The sequence below is a fragment of the Hippichthys cyanospilos genome, chromosome 16 (genome assembly GCF_059441005.1).
Source record: "Hippichthys cyanospilos isolate Australia breed blue-spotted pipefish chromosome 16, RoL_Hcya_1.0, whole genome shotgun sequence".
In the NCBI taxonomy this organism is placed as follows: Eukaryota; Metazoa; Chordata; class Actinopteri; order Syngnathiformes; family Syngnathidae; genus Hippichthys; species Hippichthys cyanospilos.
Window position 1 is genome coordinate 12,594,829 of NC_142384.1, and position 23,807 is coordinate 12,618,635.

At 39.2% G+C, this 23,807-nt stretch overlaps 4 protein-coding genes and 1 long non-coding RNA gene across 8 annotated transcripts; 4 read left to right on the plus strand and 1 right to left on the minus strand.

Annotated features, from left to right (window-relative positions):
* The first annotated feature begins 442 nt into the window (after positions 1-442).
* Positions 443-5,175, plus strand: kctd13 (potassium channel tetramerization domain containing 13). The gene is made up of 7 exons (XM_088438119.1): positions 443-820; positions 1,165-1,425; positions 1,712-1,881; positions 2,236-2,325; positions 2,571-2,623; positions 2,869-3,064; positions 3,984-5,175. Exons 2-7 carry the CDS (start codon positions 1,188-1,190, stop codon positions 4,230-4,232), a joined length of 996 nt encoding a protein of 331 aa, XP_088294245.1. The 5' UTR covers positions 443-820; positions 1,165-1,187; the 3' UTR covers positions 4,233-5,175.
* A 462-nt stretch (positions 5,176-5,637) lies between these two features.
* On the plus strand, positions 5,638-9,328 carry hirip3 (HIRA interacting protein 3). 3 transcript variants are annotated; one of them, XM_088436977.1, is made up of 8 exons: positions 5,638-5,761; positions 6,149-6,269; positions 6,379-6,517; positions 6,856-7,107; positions 7,196-7,374; positions 7,793-7,940; positions 8,496-8,594; positions 8,869-9,328. In XM_088436977.1, exons 1-8 carry the CDS (start codon positions 5,685-5,687, stop codon positions 9,054-9,056), a joined length of 1,203 nt encoding a protein of 400 aa, XP_088293103.1. In that variant the 5' UTR covers positions 5,638-5,684; the 3' UTR covers positions 9,057-9,328. The 3 variants fall into 3 exon arrangements, with proteins under 3 accessions (XP_088293103.1, XP_088293105.1, XP_088293104.1); XM_088436979.1 differs by having other exon boundaries at positions 5,644-5,761; positions 6,192-6,269; XM_088436978.1 differs by having other exon boundaries at positions 5,656-5,690.
* Positions 7,797-11,995, minus strand: LOC148410653 (uncharacterized). The gene is made up of 5 exons (XR_015868174.1): positions 10,626-11,995; positions 10,317-10,452; positions 9,914-10,196; positions 8,101-8,196; positions 7,797-8,027 (listed from the first exon to the last, which is right to left on the minus strand). It is a non-coding gene; the product is annotated as an uncharacterized LOC148410653 (long non-coding RNA).
* On the plus strand, positions 9,482-12,040 carry antkmt (adenine nucleotide translocase lysine methyltransferase). 2 transcript variants are annotated; one of them, XM_088436981.1, is made up of 6 exons: positions 9,482-9,503; positions 10,047-10,210; positions 10,304-10,408; positions 10,611-10,751; positions 11,551-11,601; positions 11,720-12,040. In XM_088436981.1, the coding sequence occupies exons 2-6, from the start codon at positions 10,049-10,051 to the stop codon at positions 11,951-11,953; spliced, it is 693 nt and encodes a 230-aa protein (XP_088293107.1). In that variant the 5' UTR covers positions 9,482-9,503; positions 10,047-10,048; the 3' UTR covers positions 11,954-12,040. The 2 variants fall into 2 exon arrangements, with proteins under 2 accessions (XP_088293107.1, XP_088293106.1); XM_088436980.1 differs by having other exon boundaries at positions 9,489-9,651.
* A 643-nt stretch (positions 12,041-12,683) lies between these two features.
* On the plus strand, positions 12,684-23,317 carry xpo6 (exportin 6). Its single transcript, XM_088436975.1, has 24 exons — positions 12,684-13,431; positions 14,180-14,270; positions 15,039-15,151; positions 15,538-15,735; positions 16,214-16,373; positions 16,725-16,802; positions 16,936-17,458; positions 18,330-18,456; positions 18,576-18,685; positions 18,781-18,889; positions 18,981-19,073; positions 19,254-19,323; positions 19,406-19,565; positions 19,672-19,764; positions 20,083-20,227; positions 20,571-20,717; positions 20,806-20,995; positions 21,087-21,242; positions 21,411-21,525; positions 21,595-21,766; positions 21,860-22,021; positions 22,116-22,214; positions 22,300-22,530; positions 22,710-23,317. The coding sequence occupies exons 1-24, from the start codon at positions 13,429-13,431 to the stop codon at positions 22,809-22,811; spliced, it is 3,447 nt and encodes a 1,148-aa protein (XP_088293101.1). The 5' UTR covers positions 12,684-13,428; the 3' UTR covers positions 22,812-23,317.
* Positions 23,318-23,807: the final 490 nt, after the last annotated feature.

Genomic DNA, 23,807 nt, shown 5'->3' on the forward strand with positions numbered 1-23,807 from the left:
CTAAAGTGGACCAACATTTAAATGTAGAGCAATACCAAGCAGAAAATAAAATATAGAATGCCCCAAAGTACTAATTTTAGCATAAACATGTCTTCTGTTGGTTTAAGAACTTTTGGTTATCATCAAGCAAACCGTGAAAGTAGGCTACAAACCCTAAAATTCAGCCCATATGAGCAGTTTTTGTCGTCATAATCATGTTAATCCAAACAAATGTAATTTTAATTGTACAACACATTAAATATAAACAAGAAACCGAAGCAAGAGAGATTGCCTAATCATTTCACTTAAATATTTATTGCTTTGGCTCAATAAATTAGGAAACAACGCAGTAAACAAGTGGGAGGGTTTGAGTGTTGTGCGTTTTTAATTCGACAGGAGGCAGTAACGTCAGAGTTTCTATTTGGTCGCGTTATAAAAATAGACAAAGAAGAAAATACCGGAAAATGTGTAGCTTTCGTTACCGAGTGACCTAGTTAGCTGCTCAGATTAACTGCAAAAATCTCATGGCAAACTTTTTGTTTGCTGCTATATTTGTGGAGCTTTATTTTTCATAGTGTATTGCTTCCGAAGTTCTATGTTGGCAGCAAAACGAAGAGTCCGGGAAGTAGAATGGACTAGTCAATGTTGCTATTTTGATTAGCTTTGCTAACTAACATTATAATGAACTGTCAAACGTTAGCTGCGCTCTTAGTGAACTAGAAACCTTTTCATTGTCCGTGCGAGCGCCGGTTATGTTTTGTTCGCGGACCGATTAGTAATTACGCAATTAAAGTATTCCAAGATTACTTCTGTTCGTCAGATCCGTTTGATGTTCAGTGTCGTAAGTACAATTTATTATTAAGACACAATTGCGAAATGATCATTCCCGACCAGACGAACTGCTGTGCCATTTTATCCCGCTGCAGCAGCACCCTAAGCGCATGTGTGTTTTTTGACTAATATGTAAAATTAGTTATGTATGGCGTATTGCATGACTAGGGATTTTAAACGTCATGGTCAGAAAGTAACATCTAAAGGGTGTCTAATTGACCCCCGTATAAGACTTTGATGATCTCATAGCCATAAATTTTAGTTGTTGAAAAATACTAAACGCCACCTGATTTCACGTTATAAATCCCTTGCTATATTCTGTTGCATTTAATCCGTCTTCCTGTTGTATTCCAGTCAGAAAGGAACCAATTAGTCCCATGTCTGCTGAGGCGTCAGTCGGCAGTCTTGCTGCAAACTCTACCCAGTCTGCTGTTTCCCAGCCCGTTTTCCAGAGCGCTGTTGAAGATAGACATCAGGGTCTGTTGGGAAGCAAATATGTCAAGTTGAATGTGGGTGGCTCACTTCATTATACAACCGTCCAAACATTGACCAAGGAGGAAAGCATGCTGCAGAGCATGTGCAGTGGTGAAACTGAGGTGAACATCGACTCAGATGGTGAGTGGAGCAGCAACATCTAGCTTTTATAACTGTAACCGAAGCCCAAGTTCCGCTCCTCTACCCGATAATTAGGAATGAGGGCAAATGAAAATTATTGATGGAAATAGACAAAAGAAGCCAATGCCAATCACTGAAAGCAATTATACTATTAAAATAAAAAATGTTCCTTGGCTCAGTTGATTTTCACACTTTAAATTTATTATTAAACCTAAGGTGCTTGAATTGGTGGTGCATCCCTACTGAAAATTTAAACGTCTGATTACGCATTCTGTTCTTGCATCAGGCTGGGTGATTTTAGATCGAAGCGGTCGACATTTTGGGCTCGTTTTGAACTTCCTGCGGGATGGCTCAGTACCGCTCCCTGATGACCACCGAGAACTTGACGAAATCCTGAAAGAGGCCCAGTACTACAGGGTGCAGGGGCTCATCCAGCACTGCCTCACTGCCATGCAGGTAAGGTAGTTGGTTGCTCTTTCTTTTTATTTTAAATTTGATGAACAAGGCAATACTGGGACATGCCAAATTGATTGTTTATGGTCTTGACTTGTATTTGCCAAAAAAATGTGTCAAGTCATTTTAACAATGGAATCACCTGGTATCATAACCTAATATGATTGTTTTTTTAATCTGTGAGCTTGTACTACTTATGATGCAATTTCACGTTCATTACATTTCTATCAAAATTCTTGGATGTCAAGTAATACCAATAATAAGATGGTGGTAAAATTTCATTTAGTGTCAGTACTTTCAACTCAAAAATTAAATGATACGACTGCAATTTATAATATAGTATTTGTCTCTTTTTAGAAGCAAAAAGACATATTTGAAAGTGTGTGTCGCATCCCAATGATTACATCCGCCAAAGAAGAGCAGAGGATGATTGCTACCTGCAGAAAGGTACATTGTGTGTTTGTTTATTCAATTATTGTGTAGTACATTAGTAGATGATAGTCATACAGAAGAGTCATTTTGTCTGCATCTTTAGTTATGCCCACATTCAGGGGTGTAGACCCATGTGGGGACCGAAAAATAATATCTGTTTGTGAAAAAAAAAAATACAAAATTGACCGAGTTTTGGCACCGTAATTTTTAGCCTGATGCAAGCAATTTTATATATGTTATTGTGTATTCTTTTTCTCCAGCCGGTGGTAAAGTTGCAGAACAACAGAGGAAATAACAAGTACTCATACACCAGGTAAACAAAAAGCTTTGTGTCTGAAAGAGACAGGCACCACTATGAGTGCTTATTTATGCAATCTTAATTATATCAGAATATACCGGCTTCCCAGATGTCTGCCATTAGTACCACATAAAATTAGTTTCACATAAAAATAGGGTGCTAGATATTGCCCAATCCTACTTACGTAGATTATATCAAAACAAAACATCTCTTGGTAGAGGTCATTACGCCTCACCCTCACTGTCTTTTTGTTTGACCAGCAATTCAGACGACAACTTGTTGAAGAACATCGAACTTTTTGACAAACTTGTGCTCCGCTTCAATGGCCGAGTCCTGTTCGTCAAAGATGTTCTGGGCGATGAGATTTGCTGCTGGTCTTTTTACGGCGAGGGTCGTAAGATCGCCGAAGTTTGCTGCACGTCTATTGTCTATGCTACTGAGAAGAAGCAGACTAAAGTAAGTGTCACAAAGTTATTTAGTGGAAATCTGCATCTGTTAATAAGTGGAAAAACGCAGTATCTTCTTTGTGAAATGAAATGTGTGGTAAGACAGTGAGAAAAACATACAGATGGACACTTAAAGGTCAATAATGACAAGTTCTATTTTTAGGTGAAACTTGCCATGTTCAAGAATCTTTTGTTTCATGGTTTCCTACAATATTTGCTAAACAAAACACATTTGGAACACAGTGGCATTATGTAAAGGTTTTGGCGGTTGTTTAAAAAGATACTTTTCTTGTTTAGCCACTTTCGGCTGTTAATAATTTTCTCTGTTTGATAACCATCATTTTCATATATAATTAATACCTTTAAAAAATACTTGTTCTACTTGCTGTAGTGTCAACAAAAATAAACATCACAGTTGCTCTGGTGATGAGCAATTACGGCTCACCTGTTTTCTCAACTTGGTCACATGACATTGCCATACATGAACCCTGGGTGCATTTTAGGTCATTTTCAGTCAGCAGCATGTGCAAAATGTGTGTTGAAAGGTATTACATCTGCATGAAAAATAAGGAAGTTATCAAATTCACTATAGTTCAAATGTTAACTTTTTTTGCTGAATATGGGTAAATAAGTCACGTATCCATTTAAGTACCGGTACTATTAAAAGTGGTATCAGTGCTTCCCTAAATGTGTGATTTGAGGGAAAAAAACTGCTAGGCTGATAATTAAAACAAGTTTTTACCCGAGATGCTATAAACTTGTTGAATTAAATGATGTTTGCTAATGGTAGTCGTGCTGTGACCATTTTGTTAAGGTGGAGCTGATATTCATTAAGTGCAGTTATCTCATTCCTAAACCAGAAAAGCCACTCTAGTGCCTGTTTATGTGCTTGCACGCTCTCACTTTGACAATTTCACTCGTGGTTTCAGGTTGAGTTTCCCGAGGCTCGCATATTTGAAGAAACCCTTAACATCCTCATTTATGAGAATGGCAGAAGATCCGGTCCGGGAGGCTTGCACCTATTAGATTCTCGAGGTCCCGGTGCCTCGATGGCCGCTGGTCATTCGGAGGAAGAGGGAGCTGTGGGAGGGGACAGGCGAGTGAGGAGGATCCACGTCAGGAGGCACATCATGCATGATGAAAGAGGGCACGGCCAGCAAACTGTGTACAAAGATTAATAATGTGAAGACAAAAAAAGGCGCACCGCAACAACCTGTTCCATGACTGTCTTCATTGTCAGTCACATTATGTCACCACACAAGTTAAGGTGTAACTGGAGAAAAGTGAAGATGTTTACAAGAGAAATGATTGTGTACAGCTTTTAAATAGAAAAAAAAATAGCTTGGGATACAAAACTGGCAAAAATATGACTTTGATATTCTTCGCCTTTTGTTTATGTGGGTGTGGATGATATGCACTGGCAGCCACCGCTGTCGTTGACATTATGGGAACACTTTTTCAGACTTGATCTGCTTGTATTGTCCCAACTTTTCATCAAGTGATGAGGTGGTTTTTATTGTTTCTCAAGTTTAGTTTAGATATGTTAACACTGGAATAGCCTGTGTAGCCATTTATTGTGAAGTTGTCTAAGAATGAGATTGTGGGGCAGCTCTAATTTTCCATATTTAAATTATTTCTACTGTCGCTTTGGGATGTCTTTTTAATTAATTTATGAACCTAATTTATTGTCATGTATTTAACTTTTGTATGCAAACCCAATTTTAACACATGTTCAAGTGGGTATACATTTGCACTCTATCGCACACATCAGATTTTGAATGACTAAATTGTGATGTTTTTAAGTTGGTCCGAAGGCAATTATGTCGTTTCTTGTTCTGAGCCATGATTTTTCACTTTTCATGTCTTATACCAAACCACTGAATCTAGGTGCAAGTCATTGGCCTCGCATTGATGTTAATACGTCCAAGGATTTTTTTTTCCCCCCTTCTTCTCTACCCCATTTCAATAATTGAGTTTTCTCTGATGTTTTGTGTGCACCGAATTTTTAAACACTGAACAATGTCTCCTTAAAAAACAAAAAACAATATGATGCACTACTTCACCTTACAACTTCCATCCAACTGTGCTGAGAAACATTGTGAATAAATTAAATATAACTTGCTTCCGTAGTCTATTGTTCTTTTTTGTCATAAACTCATGCACAATTTACAAGTACAACATCTGACTGAACACATGTCTCATCAGTAGTGAGAAGTACATACTGTCTTGATTGTAAACTTAGCTGTGAGTAGATTTGTACTGTATTCGCATTTTACTTTGTTTTTCTGACTATCGCAGTTTAACAGTGATCACAGTGCAGCAGATAACACGACCAAAGACAAAATCTCTTGACTTTTGTTTATTATTAAAAATGACATTTGGACACAGGTTTGAAGACATATTATATCCACTGTAACAGACAGTAAATATTTGTAAACGTCTATATGAGGGGAGTATGGAGAGAAAAAAATAATGCCACCACCACATGTAATTTGACTTTAATCCTAAAGAGAGCGCTAATGTGCAATAAAGCGTCTACACTGCCGAAAATATGACAGAAGAAGGAAACGTCACGTCCGATTTGTATTTGCCGCCACCTATTACTGATAAACTCTCCGCCACATGTGAAGATGATGGTATGTGACAGTGAGTTGAAAAGTATCCGCCAGTTTGTCCGCGGACAGCTGCGCGCAGGACAAGATTTAAGGTAAATTTATAAGTATCGTGAGCCAGCAATGTTTAGTTGGTAACGCATTTATTTCGCCCAACAGCAAACTGATAAGACAGGCAACCGAAAGCTTTGTTTTAACACATTGCAAATGTAGACATGCTACTTGTGACGAAATCTACGTCTTACTTGTAGCACCAAACAGCACGATTACATTTTAAATTTTATAACATAGTGTGTTTTCTTATTAATAGGTTTCAATAAAGATTCACGGGAAAACATGTTTGGCTAAGTCACGTAATCATGTGGCAGTTGTAGTTTGAGCGACACCTGGTGGTTACTTACGGTCGCTAATCTCAACACAGCAGAAATAACTTCTTTCATTGCATTTATCTCGTTTCTTCTATGCATTCATGTGACATTTAGCTCGCTGACTTTGGGAATTTTAAAGAGGCGATATTTGTCCAAGGTTGGAGGTGACGAGCTAAGAGCTTCTACCAAATGTTTACTGAAACAAGTGGTTGAACAGGAGCTGATAAAAATGCAGGTATTCAAATATTTTGGATCGATCTTATTTTGCTTCTCTGTGTGACTGTTGATGTTAGAGAAACAAATTACACAAACATGACAAGCAAATCTTTCATGTTGACTCCAAGGAGAACCAAAGTAGTGATGATTCGGAGGCTGAGGATGTCCAACATAAAAGAAAAAGGGAACGTGACACTGCAAGTGAGAGTGAAAATGAAGTTGCGTCCAAGCGAATAAAGACCAACAATCGTGTGAGCTCCGAGTCTGGTGAGTTTGTTTTTCCAATAAAATCAGACTCTATTTTTTGTTGATGATCAACATTTTGCCCATTTTTTGATATGTTCCCGAAACATGAAGTTTATTTATTTTTATGCATGTTCCGATGTGGCGGCTCAGTGGGGCAGTGGTTAGCACGTCCGTCTCAGCAGAGTTCTATTCCTCCTTCCTGTGTGGAGTTTGCATATTCTCTCCCGGCACTCCAGATTCCTCTCACATTTCAAAAAAAGATGCATGCAATCCTATCTTATGTCACCAATTTTGGTCTAGGTTGTCTCGCTGTTTTAGAATTTGACTCAATAATTATTTCTTGCTGCACTCCTTTGTAGAATCCGATGCTGAAGAGAATAAGAGAACAGGAAGTGAAGAGGAAGAGCAAAGTATAGCTGGCTCAGATACAGAGCAGGAAATGAAAATATCACCAGAAAAGAAAAACGGAAAGTGTGAAGAGGACTCAGAAGATGGAGAAAGAGAAATAAATACCGGTACTAACATGACAAAAAAGAAAATGGATCAGAGTGATGATGACAATGAAAATAATGAGACTAAGAGTGACAGCTCACTGTCATCAAGTGAAAAAGGTGACATTTTAAACTTTATATTTGAATATTCGAATATTCAGTGTTCTTAATGCTACTGACAATATGAATCTCTGTTGTTTGAAAATAGAAGAAAATGCTGCGCCTGTAAAGAGCACAAACCAAGCAGATTCAGATTCATCATCGCTGCCCTCTTTGGAGGATGAAAAGGAATCCAAAACAAAAGAAAAAGGGAATAAAAAGAAGGAAAAAGATGGTGAAAGGGGGAAGGCAACCAAAAAAGACAAAGACGGTGCAGCCAAAAATAAGGTGCTCTTTGAGTTTTTTGACAATCTCATAGCTGAAAAATGTAGTTGATTGTAGTGCAGCCATTTTTATTTGCATTTTTTTTAATGCGGTGGGGGTGGCTTGTTATTTTTTTTACTAATTTTTGGTTTTAGTTTCCAGTGTTGAATTGCGGAACAATAACTATTGTGATGACAAACTAATCTATTTTTCTTTCCAGATTAATTTACAAAACACATCTATTAGTTGCTCAGTTCTTTGCTATCAATAAAATGTGAATTAAAGCTTACATTTATAGTAATATTAGAAACCAATAAATTAATAAAACTAAAACAAAAAACAATTTAGCAAAATAACAAAACAAAAACAATGAATAAACTAGAACTTGACACATAGTATGTATAGTATATCTCTTTTTTTTTTTTTTTTTTTTTTAATGCAGGAAGACAACAAAGCAGTTGTGAGGCTCAAACGCTACATTTCTCTCTGTGGCGAGAGACGCAATTACAAGAAACTTCTTGGTGAATGTCGTTCCATCAGTGCCATGGTGGCTGTTCTGAAGAAGGAACTAGAAGACCTTGGTGTTCACGGTCAGTGCGGGAACAAAACACCTAGAGATCTTGAGCGAGATCTTTTAGTATTTGTAAAATTGGCAAATGTTCTGCCTATAATCTTTTCTGTAGAAATGACAAAAAAAAGTCATTTTATTAGCAAGCAGAGAATGTTCTGGAAAAATCGATATGTGCAAACCTTGCTGCTGAAGTTGAAAGATTGTTGGTCAGCCTGTGATCAAGCACACTGCATCGATTTAGTCTTTATAGCTGTCATCCTGGGAGGAAGCCTCTTCTGTAGATGATACACACAAAAAATGCTGCAAGTAGCTTGGTGAAAATAAACATACTTAACGATGTGATTGCTAGAATCATCCCTTTCGGTTTGATGAGCTCAAGGTAAATTGATTAGGTTACATAACCGTCATACAAGAGGAAGCTGTACCAAAGTCTTCAAATCTTACATGAGGATTTTGAAGGGCCTATTTTTATGTTTGATTAGTTCTGTACCTAATGATGTATTCTCTTCTATATATTACATTGATTTCTTGGAATCTTTGACTCAAATGCACCGCACATCTTTTTTTTTTTCAGGTCAGCCATCTATCGAAAAATGTAAGAAGGTATGTCGGAAGAACGAAAAAGCTCGTGAACTTGCTGAACTGGATGTCAGCAACATCATTGAGAGTCAAGGTGATTAGAAATATTAGTCCTTTGTTGCCAAGTTGATTAATCAAACCTGATACCCAGACCAATTTCTCTTTCTTTCTTGTGTTTATGTAAGACGGAATTCAGTTAACATTTTTAATTAGTTTTTTCATTATATACTCTTTGCTAAATAAACCTGAGATTTGTGCAGAAAATTATGCTTGGGTTTGCTTCCTAGCAATAGATAGGAAGCAAATAGCTTTAATTTCTATTATGGTACAACAAAAAACTATCAATAATGGCTCATTCATTTTCTCAGGTCGACCTAAACGAAGAGCAGCCTTTGCAAAAGAGCAACAATATGAACAATCGGTCCTGACACACCGCAAATCATTAAACTCGGACTCTGATAGTGAGGGGGAAAATAATGTGCAGAAAGGACACAGAAGGACAACAAACTGGGCCAATCTGAAAGGAATCATCAGTGATGATGCCGACAGCGACTGAGGCAAAGTTCTTAATGGAAATGGAAAGAGACCATTCATTTTTGGAATTTTCTTTTTTTTTTATCCAAGTATGGGTCAGTGTTGTATATATTACTGCAGGGAAGGTGCATTGTAAATGTCGCAAGATTTGTAGAAAATAAAATAGTTTTGCATGTTGGTATTTTTGTTTCTTACCTTGTCAAATCACTCATTTATGGTGAGAAATCATCTTCACTCACCTTTAGTCACCAAACTGTTAGCCCTCTACATTGATCTGACAAAAAATAAACACTTCTTAATTCTTAAATTTGTCTTAACCTGTTTTGTTGGCACAATTATTACATTTTTCATATTTTTACGATTTTCACATACTGATATGGTACGTGAATGTGAAGGAACCTTTCGTTTTGACGGAATGATTTACACGCGCACTTGTCCGTTAGCCTAAAGTGTCCGTGCGCGTAATGAGGTCAGTGAAGATGTTCTGAGTATTTTCAAGATCGTTGTATGTATAACGTTATAGTCAATGTTCTCATAAATTAGCATTGACATGTAATCTATCAGGAGAAAGCACTCAAACGCACATGTTTGCTAACTTCGATGTCACGTTTTTAGAGGTAACTCGTTTTAATGCGTTCACAATTTAGTGCAGTACTTATATGTTTGTCCCGTTTTTCTTTTCGTTAAAATCCAAGATAGTGTTACATTTAAACATTTGCATTAGCATGCACACCTAGAAAGGATTATATATATTATTTCTTTTTTGTTTTACTTTTGTACAGCATTATAAGCTTAAAAAGCATTAAGATTTTCCCTACTGTGCACGTTTGAAACAAAAAAGCCTTCAAATAAAAATAAATGACTAGAATAATTATTTACCTTTACTCCTGTGTTCATTAGATGTCCATGCAAAATATAATTCTTCACATCTACTATCATGAAAAGAAGATAACCTTGGTGTGAGGTTTACAAAAATAAATATAGTAATTAAAAAAAAAAAAATCTTATGTAGAAATGGATGATAATGCCCCAGATGATGCATTTGCTGAGCTCAAGACACGGGAACTCCAAAGTTGGGATGTTGCTCAGATTGCTGCTGGAACTGGTCTTGCTGTTTATGCAATGTGGGTAGGAGTCCTACAGCCAGGCTTCCGAAAAGTCCCTTTGAAATTACAGGTATGATAGACTAAGATCTATTCTTTAACTCTCATTTTATGCATTTTTATATACAAGGACATAAGCTTGTAATATTCAACTTATGTCCCCCAGGTACCATACATACCTGCCAGTCGTGCCCAAGTACGCAATGTCATGACACTGTTAAAAGGTCGAAAAGGGGTCCTTGTGGATTTAGGATCCGGTGATGGTCGCATTGTAAGTGCATCATATCAGCATCATGTCACATCTTCTTTATTTATCTGTATAGCGAACATTTGAAGACTAGCTGAAACAAAGTGTTGTAAAACCATACTTACTGTCTAACTGACTTTTGGGTGATTGATTTTTTTTAACTTAAGTGCATATGCTTACCCTAATACGAAATATATTTAATTGTCATTGAACACTTTCATTAAAGGTCTTGGAGGCTCACCGACAAGGCTTCACTTCAGCTGTTGGTTATGAGCTCAACCCTTGGCTGGTTCGCTTAGCCCGCTTTCATGCGTGGAGAGCAGGTCACCATGGCAACGTGTCCTATCGAAGAGAGGATTTATGGAAGGTTTGACACTTTATTCACTATGATACATCAAATCATAATCCTAAAAATGACACAAGAGTCTATAATAATAATATACATTTAAAGAGTGATTAAAAAAAAAAAACTATAGTGCGGTAAGGCTCATGTGCTCAGGTAGCTCATATGCAAGGACTTGGGATTTGGAGCTCACTGAAAATCTTTTCGGGCAGCCCTGTCTGATCTTGCAGCAGGCCTATTCCAAAACAGTCCAGACTGGTCCTATCTTTAAGAGTTAAAACTCCCCCACTCGCTAATGGGATCGTGCGGGGGGATGAGAGTTTGCTTAAGCTGCTGTCGGAAAAGGATTCATCCAAGTTATCGCCGCCACAGTTCTAGGATGCCAGTCCGGTCTTGAGTCAGCCCCAGTCTTTATCGAGTTACCCTTCTTAGTTAGAAATATAACTAAGGTCTTTTCAAAATGGCTCCTTCTCTTTTGATCAGTTGCTCTTGTTAGCAATATAGCTTCAATGTATGATAATACTAAAATAATGGGTTTAATTGTTCTTTCACAAAAAAAGGGTTTAGTGTGAGTAAAAATAGTAAGGATGACAAATATAGTTTTAAAATATGATTTAAAATCATTAATATTAATAAGACATAAGTAAAATGTGAAACATAATAATCGCTGAAATTAACACTAAAATAAGTAAAATAAAAGAACCAAGTAAAAGTATGAATGAAAAAAAAAGGTCAACCAAGAATCACAATTCAATTGAAAATAATCTCACTTAATGATTGAACATGTGGAATATGTTTCAGTCTGATTTGTTTATTCTTGCAGGTGGACTTGTCAGAGTGCAAGAATATTACTGTGTTTTTAGCTCCTAGTGTAGTAAGTATAACAATCTGTAACGATTACATTTGGGAAAAAACTCAAAAAGCAAAACATGAATTTATAAATGATCGTGATTCATTATTGTGTTACATCATTGCTGTATGTTTCTACTTAGCTTTCGTTACTGCAGAAGAAAATGGAGGCGGAGCTTCCTGATGACGCCTTGGTGGTCGCTGGCCGTTTCCCCATCCCTGACTGGACACCGTGCAGAACTGAGGGAGATGGTGTGGACAGAGCCTGGGCATACAACATGAAAGCACAAAGGCGACTCACTCCAAATCAAAATAAGAAGTCCAAAGATGGGGACTTTCACAATATCTTAAAACCGAATCAGGCGCCACTGGATTGATTTTAGTAGGCTTCCCTCCTAAGCAACATGCATATTTTATGATGCAAATATTGGTGTTTTAAGGACTAAAGGATTTTAAGGACTGAATTTATTGTGTACTGGTGGGGGGCACAATATTACTGAACAATTTATCCATCCATCGCAGGCTTGCTGTAACCTATCCCAGCTGTCTATGGTCAGTAGGCAGGGCACATTGAACCAATTGCAGAGGTTTTATTCCAATTGCAACCGATGCTTTTTTAGTTTGCAACAAGTGCAACTGAGAGGGAGTGATTTCAAAGTCTACCTCAAGAGTTCTGAAGGTCACATACTTTCCTCTAGAGCTATTAACACTCTGAATAAAAATACAAGAAAACACCGAAAATAACAATTGCATTTATTGAAACTAGGCTTTTTTTTTATAATATTTAGTTGTCGTATTTATTCAATATGCACCAATCAGTGTCCCCACTTTTGTTGTATACCAGCTGTTCAATGATATAGGCGTTCTATTTTATTCTATTCTAAGAACAGACAGGTGTTATTACAACAACATAATGCTTGCATGCCATATCATTTATCGTATTCACGAAGAATATTTAATTAAACATGTGGCACAATTTAAATGGATTTTAAGTTTATGTGAACAACTAAAGTGATTAACTTTGAAGGATAAAACCGGATATTAGTGCTTTTATTGCCCCGGGTAACTTGACACGGCCCACTTTTGGCTGGATGATTTCTACAACAAAATAGGAAGTGGAGAAGTGATCCGAGAGTCTTTGAATCGAAACAAATTCCTGCGCCACCCTAAGCGTAGATGGGTCCAACAACAAGCGCAATCGCGCTGATCATGTAAATAATTTCGCAATTGTCGCTGACAATGTAATCGTGCGCCTTTGCACGCGTTTTGATTTAACGACAGTTTCGTCAAGTTGTCGCGAGCAGCAGCTCTTGAAGCATGACTACGTCTGGCAAGCTAGCACGGCGAACGAAAACGATGCCTTCATCCTTCTAGAAAAGCTAGTGAGTTAGCCACTGCAACGTTAGCCATTAGCTCAAACTGAGGCGACTTTTGATACCGAAACACAAAAAAGCTAACTAAGCGTTGCACATGTTTCCAGGGTTGGGACCAGTGGTGAATGTCAGCCAAAAGAAATGGTTTTAGAAAACGAACGGGAAATGAAATCGCATTGGCACGCAGCATGCTTTATTCATCACATGTTTAGTAATAGCGAACGACTTCAAGTCGAGCGACGTTCTAGTCAGTAAATGTTTTACATTTTTTTGCGCAAAGTGAATATCAGATTGTTGGTCTTGGGATCGCGAAATAAAGCGAGCAAACCATGACGAATCTTCTTTGCGGTTACGTTAGCGAGCTGCACCTTAGCTAACGCTAGCTGCAGTTTTGGCTAGCTCGGTAACTTAACGTTGTCTTATTAGTGTAATTAATCCGAGACTCACAGAAGCGAAGGATACATCCGAGGGAGCCAAACATGGTAAGTACATTAACACATTTCCTTTTTTAATTACTATTTTCCCCCAAATCCCCCCTTCCTGCTCCTATTGCTGTAAGCTAACTTGAGACATAAAAGGTCCCCTTTCATCAATATGAATCAAATACAGAAATGGAGTTTTTAAAATGTTCACATTTATTTGTATAACTCCATTTCTATTTGAATAGTTGGTTGAATGTCTTGTAGGTGGTTTTAGCCGTGTAACGGTTTGCAGGTAATTCCCTGGATGTGACAGCTCCATAGGCCATTTCCACAACAAGACGCCCATTTTACGAAACTAAACGCTTCCTTTTAGTCATGTTGAGCCCCGGCAAGTCGTGGCTCATGTGAGGAATTTCGACCCGCATGCCACAGAAGCACTTCTTAAAAATCTCCACCTCTGCTCTGTTTTATCATTTTGATCGTATCTAACTATTATCACCTTTTTTTAACCGCATTAACAGTAATTTGACATTTTGTATGTCCTAGCTTTATTTATTATTAATTAATGAACTCGTTTTGCCCTCTGTCAGAAAATAAATTTAAACCCCAAACTACAACTAATCCCCTGGAGTCTTAAAACACTTTTCAAATCTACCACACCTTCATGCGTGTTAGGATCCTCTTCAGCTTTTATCAGCCTATCTTGGTGCTGTTCACATTTTTATTTGAATGGCTGTTTTATACCTTACATTTAAGGCACTTCATTTTGTCCCAATTTTTCAGTTTTTTTTGTTGCCTTTTTCCCCAGGCTTCAGAGGAGGCATCACTGCGGGCACTGGAGAGCCTGATGACAGAGTTTTTTTACAGCTGCACAACCAACGAACGAAAACGAGAAATAGGTATGTATGTACACGTTTTATCAAAGCAGATTCTTATATAGTAGAAAAGTCATACCTGCCTCCAAAAAAAATGTGAACTTCACTCAAAATGCTCCGCCAGTTTGCTTTGTTTTGTTTTGATTGAGTGCGTGTGTGTGAGTGATGCCATCACAATTTACTGTGATTGGAGAAAGCCCTACATAAATGTTGCAATCATCTAAATTTCAATTGCACAATTAAACATAAGCATAATGAGTAGCAAGACAATGTCGGGAGACGCCTGCTAACAAGTCTTTCCGTTACATGTCCGGCAGGTGTGCTGAGAGTAATTTTACTTAAAATTAAATATTTTATCTGTAATTGTGGTAACTAAGTAATTTTTCAGGCACAAATAATATGTTTGAAATAAGGTTTGTCCAATTTCTGTTGACTGAAAAGGATAAAATGAAATATTTTATCTGTAATTGTGGTAACTAAGTAATTTTTCACGCACAAATAATATGTTTGAAATAAGGTTTGTCCAATTTCTGTTGACTGAAAAGGATCACACGCACTCCAAGGCTCATGTAACGACGAATCACAGATAGATAGATTGATAGAGACAGATATGATGAAGTCACTTTTTATCTTAAAGTGAAATTGATTTGCACATTCTGTGCTTATTTAATTTCAAAACTGTTTACATTCCTTTTGTAATGCACTTCCTCTTCAATGTGTGTGTGCAAATGAAGTGTCGTAGTACACCTTGGGTTGTTATCACTGATCATTGCTACTTCCTTGTTTCTGCAGAAGAGTTGCTGAATAACTTTGCACAGCAGACTGGAGCGTGGCGCCATTGCTTGTTCTTCCTCTCTAATACCCAGAATGAATATGTCATGATGTACAGTCTCACAGTATTTGAAGTAAGTTCTTTTTTTAGGGGTTTAAAGTAGAGCATGTGGTTAGCCTGTCTCTCTCAAATTCAAATGTTTGCAGTCGGCACATCTAAGTGCGGCTTCCGCTCATATTCTAAAAACATGCACCATTGTAAAATGGTTAATAGTTGTGAACGGCTGATTGTCTATGTGTGGCAAAAATGACTTGTTAGTAGTGCAGACTATATCATACGTTTCTACACTGATATATTTTCAACCAGCATAAATAACGTCAGCATTGCTTCCTTAAATGTACAGCTCAGTGTTTTATTTTAGGCCAATATCCACCATGCAAAGATTACTAGTCCTCTAGCATTCTGCAGGAGGCCATGTTTCCTTTAGTTGTGTCATCAAACTGTCATGTTGACTTTCAGAACCTGGTGAACAAGATGTGGATCGGTGTAGCATCGCAAGACAAAATGGAGATTCGCAGCTGTCTGCCCAAACTCTTACTTGAACACCACAAATCGGTGCCCTATTTCATCCGAAATAAGCTCTGCAAAGTCATTGTGGACATTGGTCGTCAGGACTGGCCTATGTTCTATCATGATTTTTTTACAAACACGCTTCAGGTAAGAATAAATAAATACCACACTGAAAATAGACTTCATAATTTTCCCTAAGAAATCAAGAGGCAACAATGGGTTGTTGTAGAAGCCTTAAAAAGTATTTACACTGCAGACACGGCATGGCATCTATAAATTTGGCATTGACCGGTGAGCATTCTGGAGCAAAACGTAATAACTTCTACGACAATGCCATGTTCACTGACAAGATGAGAGCACATCTTGCTAGAAGGATAACACAATCGGTGTCCAGAAAAATTACCACAAACATTGTGTAATGAAAGCTTGATATTGATTCAAATGTAACATCAGAAATAGTCATTTTCTTAAAACTCCACAAGAGACCTAAAATAGATCTTTTGACTTTTGCATTTCCAACTGGTCTCCAAATTGCTTGAAATGACACTTTGGACTTTTGGAATATCTGTGGAACTACTTTAAAGTGATTTTAAAATGTTTTTTGTTTTTTGGATGTGATTTGTAGTTGATCCAGTCCCCGGAGTTGGCACAGTTAGGCTTGGTAATGCTGAAAACCACATCAGAGGAACTTGCTTGTCCCAGAGAAGACTTGAGTGTTGCCCGGAAAGACGAACTGCGTAAATTGTTGCTGGATCAGGTGCCGACAATGCTTGGACTGTTGACAGGTGAGCATGAATATTTATATTTTTACACAAATAAAATTGTTACCAATGCAGTCGGTTTAGTTGACATTTGAGTGCCTCAGCGTTTGAGTTCTACTGAGTATTACGAAAGAGCTGAGCTGTATCTGATAAATGAGCCCGGATTATATATTGCACATCGTTAATTTTGTTGCAGTCTGCTTAGTAAAGATTTTGAAAACTGGAAAATTTCTGTAGGGTATTATTTTGTTTTGCAAAGATTTTGTCTGTCTCTTGGACTCAATCTCGTGAGACATCCCGTCTTTCTCATTCTTTTGTCTCGTGGCATCACTAGTAACTATAGTGTTGTTGTTACAAATGTTAATTTATTTTTAGGCATCCTGGAGACCTATTGGGACAAGCACAGCATCATCGCATCCACGCCACCACCCTCGCCTACATCGGGAGAATGTGGTGAGTGGATCATCTCCAATGATATGAAATGGCTAAGATTTGGGATTGTTTTTGCTCATTTAATTTCTGTAAATTGCATACAACTGTACTTGTGTGTTGAGCAATCTCTTTTGTGTTGTTTTCAATTTTCCAGTGGAACTTTTGGGTACGTTATTTCAGGGTAGTCAGTACTCAAAGCTTCTGTGCCAGCCCATGGCAGCACTAGACAATGAGAGCCAGCAGCTCTGCTGTCACGTTTTGGAGTGCTTGGCCCACCTGTTCAGCTGGATTCCTCTGTCCACTCACATCACACCCACCCTGCTGGCATCAATCTTCCACTTTGCACGCTTCGGCTGCGATCTTCGGACGAAGGCCAAATCAGGCTCCTTCATCTCCTCCACTTCCTCATCTTCTAACGGACACCTCCACGCCGGGACTATGCCACCCACGTCGAACGGCGGAGGGCGACAGAACGAAGGCAGCAAAGCGGATCGTTCCCGCCTCGGCGTGCTCGCCATGACCTGCGTCAACGAATTGATGTCGAAGAACTGCGTGCCCGTGGATTTTGAGGAGTACCTCCTACGCATGTTCCAGCAGACCTTCTTTCTTCTACAGAGGCTCACACGCGAGAATAACGCTCATACGGTCAAGAGTCGACTTCAGGAACTTGACGAGAGGTTTGTTTCAGGCTACTTGCATAACGACATCGTTATTATTTTATTTTTTTTAATTCGTAATGCGCCTTTCTGTTGAAAGTAGTGAATTTCTACACTGCTGCAAATGTGATGCAACTCTTGTACATTTGAGGTCCGACAGTGTTCACTACACCTAAATAGTTGGGGATACTTAGCTTTCAGGTGAAATTTCACAATGTACTTAAAATGCCCTATGATTTCAACAGAACTAAACTTGACATTTTCTCAACCTTTGAACGCACGTGTCCAGCTGTTCCGAGTTTCAGTAATTTTTAGCTTGTTTTTTCCCCCAACTTGAAGTGCATGGCAAAATTCACCAACCTGTGTTTCATCTATTGTTGACCCCCAAAAATTTCAGGCGTGTACATTTTTTTCGTCTTTGTGTGATTCTTCTTGGTTTGGTCATGTATCAAACTCCTGTTGTCAATTTTACTCTTTAGTTCCTAGTTGTAGAACAGAACATACTTTTATCAATGCGCTATTAAACTTATTTATCCATTCTCAGCTGTAAAAAGAACGTATTTTGTCAGTAGTTGTTAACTGAATCATCTTTAGTTCTGTGTAAACACAATTTTGTTTATTTAACTCTACATATATTTGAATTCTAGGCTGGACTGTGACTTACGTTGTTAAGTTTCCTTCGCAGTCAAACATTTGGGGTTAGATTTTATTTGCGTTTTGTGTAGCATTTATTCCCTGTTTCCCGTGACTTTCTCCCTGGTACCAAAAACATGTTAGTAAGGTTCAAATGAAGATTGGGTTGGATTAATCTCCAACTCAACGTGACTCTGAATTTGTAGAAGTTGTAATGAAATAACTTAGAAATCTTTGCCTTGTTTCTATTTTTTTACAGTTACTTGGAAAAGTTCACAGATTTCCTGCGTCTGTTTGTCAGTGTTCACTTGAGGCGGATTGAGTCCAGTCCTCAGTTTCCAATTGTAGAGTTTCTTGCCCTGCTGTTCAAATACACATTTAACCAGGTAAGACCTTTGGGTCCGTTCGATTTCTTCAGTTTGAGTCATATCTAGTTTTCGTATCTACACAAGAACTAGGTCCAAGGGATAACAATTACTGTTTGCTTTGTTGCTTTTTACCTCAGCCAACCCATGAGGGCTACTTTGCCTGTTTGGATATATGGAGTGTGTTTTTGGATTTTCTTACAACCAAAATCAAAAGCAGACTAGCCGACAGAGAAAGTGTCCTCAACAGGTACCACGAATCCAGAAACATGTTCTTCCTCCGCTTAGTCTTTTTGCGTGAAGACGTTCAACTGTAAAGCTAATGAATCTTCTGTTTGGTTCCAGGTACAAAGATGCTTTAGTTCTTCTGTTGAGAGAAGTTCTGAATCGCGTCCAGTTTCGGTACAATCAGGTTCAATTAGAAGAACTGGATGATGAGACGCTGGATGATGATGTAAGATGCCGCACGTCCTCTCCAGCGGAGGAATTTAAGATCCGTCAAGTCACACAACACTTTGCTAATATCTCTTATTTGGTTACCATAGCAACAGACCGAATGGCAAAAATACCTGCGTCAGAGTCTGGAGGTTGTTGCCAAGGTGATGGAGCTTCTCCCTTCTCATGCGTTTTCTACTTTGGTAAGAAATCTGGATGGCCTTTCTGTTCATTGATTGTCTTTGATAATTCTCTGATGATCTATAGCAACGAATGTTATTTTCTTTGGCATGCTGTACGACAAAACACTCATTGAATGTCAGTGTCAATTTTTGTAACAGCAGCATCATCCTCTTGATTATTTGATTTGTTTTCCCCACAAGTTTCCCATTCTTCAAGAAAATCTGGATGTGTACTTGGGCTTGCAGCAGTTTATCGTCACCACTGGCACAAGTAAGAAAATATTTGATCAGTTGCATCATAGTCATTTTGGTCCGGTTCCTTATCACCAATGGAAGCTTATCTATCCTTTCAGGTCGCAGGCTAAATATCACTGCTGAGAATGACTGCCGCCGACTTCACTGCTCTCTCCGGGACCTCAGCTCCCTTCTCCAAGCTGTCGGGCGCTTGGCCGAACATTTCATCGGGGAGATTTTCGCATCACGTTTCAACGATGCTCTTGCGGTTGTGGAAAGGTCCGTCAAATCATTTCCGGAAGTCCAAAACTTGATTTTGACGTTTTTTAGCTCAACAGTCAGTCCACTAAAACTATCTTTATTGATATTTTTTTATTTCATTCAGGCTAGTGGAAGTGACTTGTTATGGATCTCAGACGAGCTTATATGACCTAGAAACCGCAGTGCCTTCTGTACTCAAACCAGACCTCATTGACGTGTAAGTAGTTAAAACCCACACTGTACACACTGGTCTGTGATTGCCTTCTGCCAGGCTTTTTTCACAGAAAACAATGTGAAAATGATCCTGTTCGTATTGTCCTGTGCTAGCAGGAATTGAACCTCCTTCCTTTTTTTTTTTTTTTTTTTTAATTAGTCCTGGGCAGAATGGGAACTTTAGGCTATTCTGAACAAGCTCCTCTCTGTGCTCAGCCTAAAGAAAGTCACTAAAAATATATGTTTAAAAAAAAAACAACTCAGTTTTGTCATAAATGTTGAATAGGCCTACTGTGTAATAATTTGTACATGTGTGTTGCAGACATGCACAGGCCCTTGCAGCTTTGCAAGCCTACTCTCATTGGCTCGCACAGTTCTACAGTGAGGTTCACAATCAAAACCCCAGCCAGTTTGTCAACCTCATAACATCAGCTGTAGATGCCAGTACCCCCCTTATCACTGCAAAGGTAAAATTCTCTGATTGTACTTGAACACGTCAGTGTACAAATTGCACTTTTGTTTTGAAAATGTTTACTTTACAAAGGTAAAAAAATTCAGCACCATCGCAAACACAACATTGCTATGTTCTCAACATTTAATATGTAGTTTCAGCCTTAACTTAGAATTATGACTACTAGAGGCTCCCAGAATTTACATTCATATTGGCATTCTGGGAAAAAAAAGCTTAAAGAATCTTACTTTATTTTTAATCATGATCGATAGCGTTTATAATTCTCAGTTAAAATAAAAGTGTATTCCAAATATTTTTTTTCCAGTGTTAGATCTAACAGCTTTTGTTGTTGTGTGCAGGTACCAGAAAAATTACTGCTGTGTGCGTGCCATCTGATCGTTTCCATAACCTTGACAGTTCGGCCTGTGTTTATGGTGACTTTGCCTGCGGTTCAGAACATCTTTAACCTCATAACTGAGAATCAGACTCGCAGGCTCCCCCTAGAGGTAAATACATGCTTTTGCACGTGACAGTCTGGCCCACTGATTTCCTGTACTGGGATTTCTTCTCACTTATTTGTGTGTGTGGTTACAGGCTCACTTGCTAGTGTGTCGGGCTTTATCAAACATGCTGCTTCTCCCGTGGCCGAATTTACCAGAAAACGAGCAGCAGTGGCAGACACGGTCCAGCAGCCACGCCAGCTTGCTGGCGGCCCTCACAAGGGAATATCGTATGTTAAGAGGGACGGTAACCATAACTCCACGGCGACCCGAAATGCTTGACCGTAAGGCATTTTTTTTATTTACTGGTGAATATATATATTTTTTTCCTGCCTTAATCCTTTTTTTTTGTTTGTTTGTTTTTGTTTAAATCAGTGAAAACGGTGATACAGCAGACCTTGCCTGTTCTCAGAGACATAGTGGACAGCATATCTGGAGAGTCCACCAAATCTCGTCAAATCTGTTATCAGAGTTTACAGGAGTCTGTCCAAGTGTCCCTCAGCCTTTTCCCTGTATTTATTCAGCAGCCAGGTCAGTGCGTGAATTATTTGCTGTGCAAATTAAGACAACCGTTTCCTCTTGGCGGTCCTCGCTGTCTGATGCGAGATGCCTGTACTCAATTCAAAGCAGAAGCAATTTCATTTAAAAAGACCCGTGTGAAGAAAAGAAGGTTTGATCGAGCGCCCCTTTTTCTTTCAGATGTGACGGATGAGATGTTGGCCTTCTTTTTGACGCTGTTTCAGGCTTTGCGAGTGCAGATGGGCATTGCCTTCACCGGACAGATCCTCCACACATTCCTCAGCTTGTTCACCAGGTTTAACAATCTTTATTTGTAGTTTGTTATGTGATCATCATTTCTAAGCGCTGTCTGTGTATGTTTTAGGGAACAGCTGGCAGCCAGTATTTTGCAGGAGGGCAGCGCTGGGTGTCGAGTGGTACAGAAATTTTTGAAAATCCTGCAGGTGGTGGTACAAGAACCCGGGCAGGCATTCAAGCCATTTCTACCTAGCATTCTGTCTCTCTGCATGGAGCAGGTCTACCCTGTTGTGGCAGAGGTCAGTTGAGTTCATCCCTGCTGTCATCAGCGCATGTATCAAAATAGGCATTAATATTAAATGTTTGCTGATGGACTCTTCGTTTTTGGGCAGCGGTCCTCTCCTGATGTCAAAGCGGAGATGTTTGAGCTCTTATACCAAATACTTCACCAAAACTGGAGGTACTTCTTTAAAACTTCGATTTTGACAAGTGTTCAAAGAGGAGCCCCGGAGGACGCCATGGAAAACGAGGCCCATTTCACAGCTGCCATGCAGGTGAGCATCCTCATCGCCGGTCATCAAACTGTCAGTCCTGTTAGGTTTCAAGAGGGACGCAAAGCTTCAACTCGCGCTTCGTTATCTTCTTCAGGCTTTCGGACAGTCTTTCCTGCAGCCCGACATCCACATCTTCAAGCAGAATCTCTCCTACTTGGAGTCCCTCAACAGCAAGCACAAGTTGTATCACAGAGTAAGGAGCACCTGTCATACCAGTACTAAGCTGTGACACACACCTTCATCCAGATGATCATGCTCACGCTTGGTGTCCCCTCCAGAAGCTTTTCCGGACCTCGATGCTCTTCCACTTCATCAACGTGCTGCTGCAGGTCCTTCTCCACAAAAGTCACGACCTTCTCCAGGAGGAAATCACTCTGGCAGTTTACAACATGGCCTCTGTGGACTTTGATGCCTTCTATTCAGCCTTCATGCCAGAGTTCCTCAACAGCTGCCAGGGTGTGGACACCAACCAGCGAGCTGTCCTTGCGCGCAACTTCAAGATGGAACGGGTAAGGGAACAAAAACGCAAACCTAACCCCCCCCCGATGTTTGCGACTTCAGTCTGAACACATTTCACACAAAATTTGGAATTGCGCATTTAGTCCTGCAGTGTGAACCTAGTGTTTGCGTTCATCACTTCGGTCCGCAAATTAACGTCACTTGCTTTGCTTTGTTTCTCCCCTCAAAGGACCTGCCTTCCTTCACTCAAAGCGTGCAACGGCTGGTGAACGACCTTCGCTACTACAGATTGTGTAACAGCAGCTTGCCCACCGGCACCATTAAGCTATAGCGCGACTGAACCACTTCACGGTGCATCCAGGACGTTCGAGGACTGCCTGTGTTGACCACTTTGCCCAACACTCCAAATTCGGCTTTGGCTTGAAAGTCGGAGGAAGGTTGAGGATGCTGCTGTTTCTTTGATTTCTACTGTAGACATTTGGCGCGTCGTTGTTTTTGTCGTTGTTCGAAGCAGCGCTCACCATATGTCGCACATTTTTTTTTGGCAGAAAATGTTAACCCGGTCTGTAGTTGGCTTTTTTTTTTTTTTTCTTTGCCCCAGACCCGGACCAGTCTGAGCCAGGCCTTCTTTCCCTCGCCTCGGTCACATAGCCGACCTGGGACTGAGCACTTTGAACTCATTTTGAGTTTTTGAAATGTCTGCTTCTATTCATTTTTGCCTTCAGGTTGTTTCATCTCCAAAGGAGACGGACTCTCGACTTAAAATCTTTCACATCATTCCATTATGAAAGAGAAAACTTGCTTGATTTAATAAAGTGCTTTTTTGTAAATACCAAACGCGTGATCAATAAACACTTAAAATAGGGCAGGGAACTCCGGTTCCTCAAAAGCCATAACCCACGTGTTTTTGAGGATTTCCTGGCCCGACAAAGCCCATTTAAATAATCAGGCTCCCACAGTGCTTGCAGATGCGCTGATCATTTGTATCAGGTGTGATGAAAGAGGGAGACATGGAAAAACAAGTAAATATAACTGATGCTTTTATTTTTTCCTGAAATTTGTAAAACATTTGCACAACCCCCCGTGATGACGATGAGAACCTGCCTCACTGGCTGAAATAACATCGAACTATTTGCACTGACTATGGCGAGCTGGACGTAAGGTAAATCCTCTTTTTTATTATTATTTAGCGAGTGAGTCAGTGACTCATAGCATATCTTAAATAAATAAATGGTGCAACCCCAAATTGCAAACACCTACATATTTAGCGATGTAATCGAAAACAAAGCCACAAACCTCGGCTGAAAAATCAGATCAAAAAATAAGT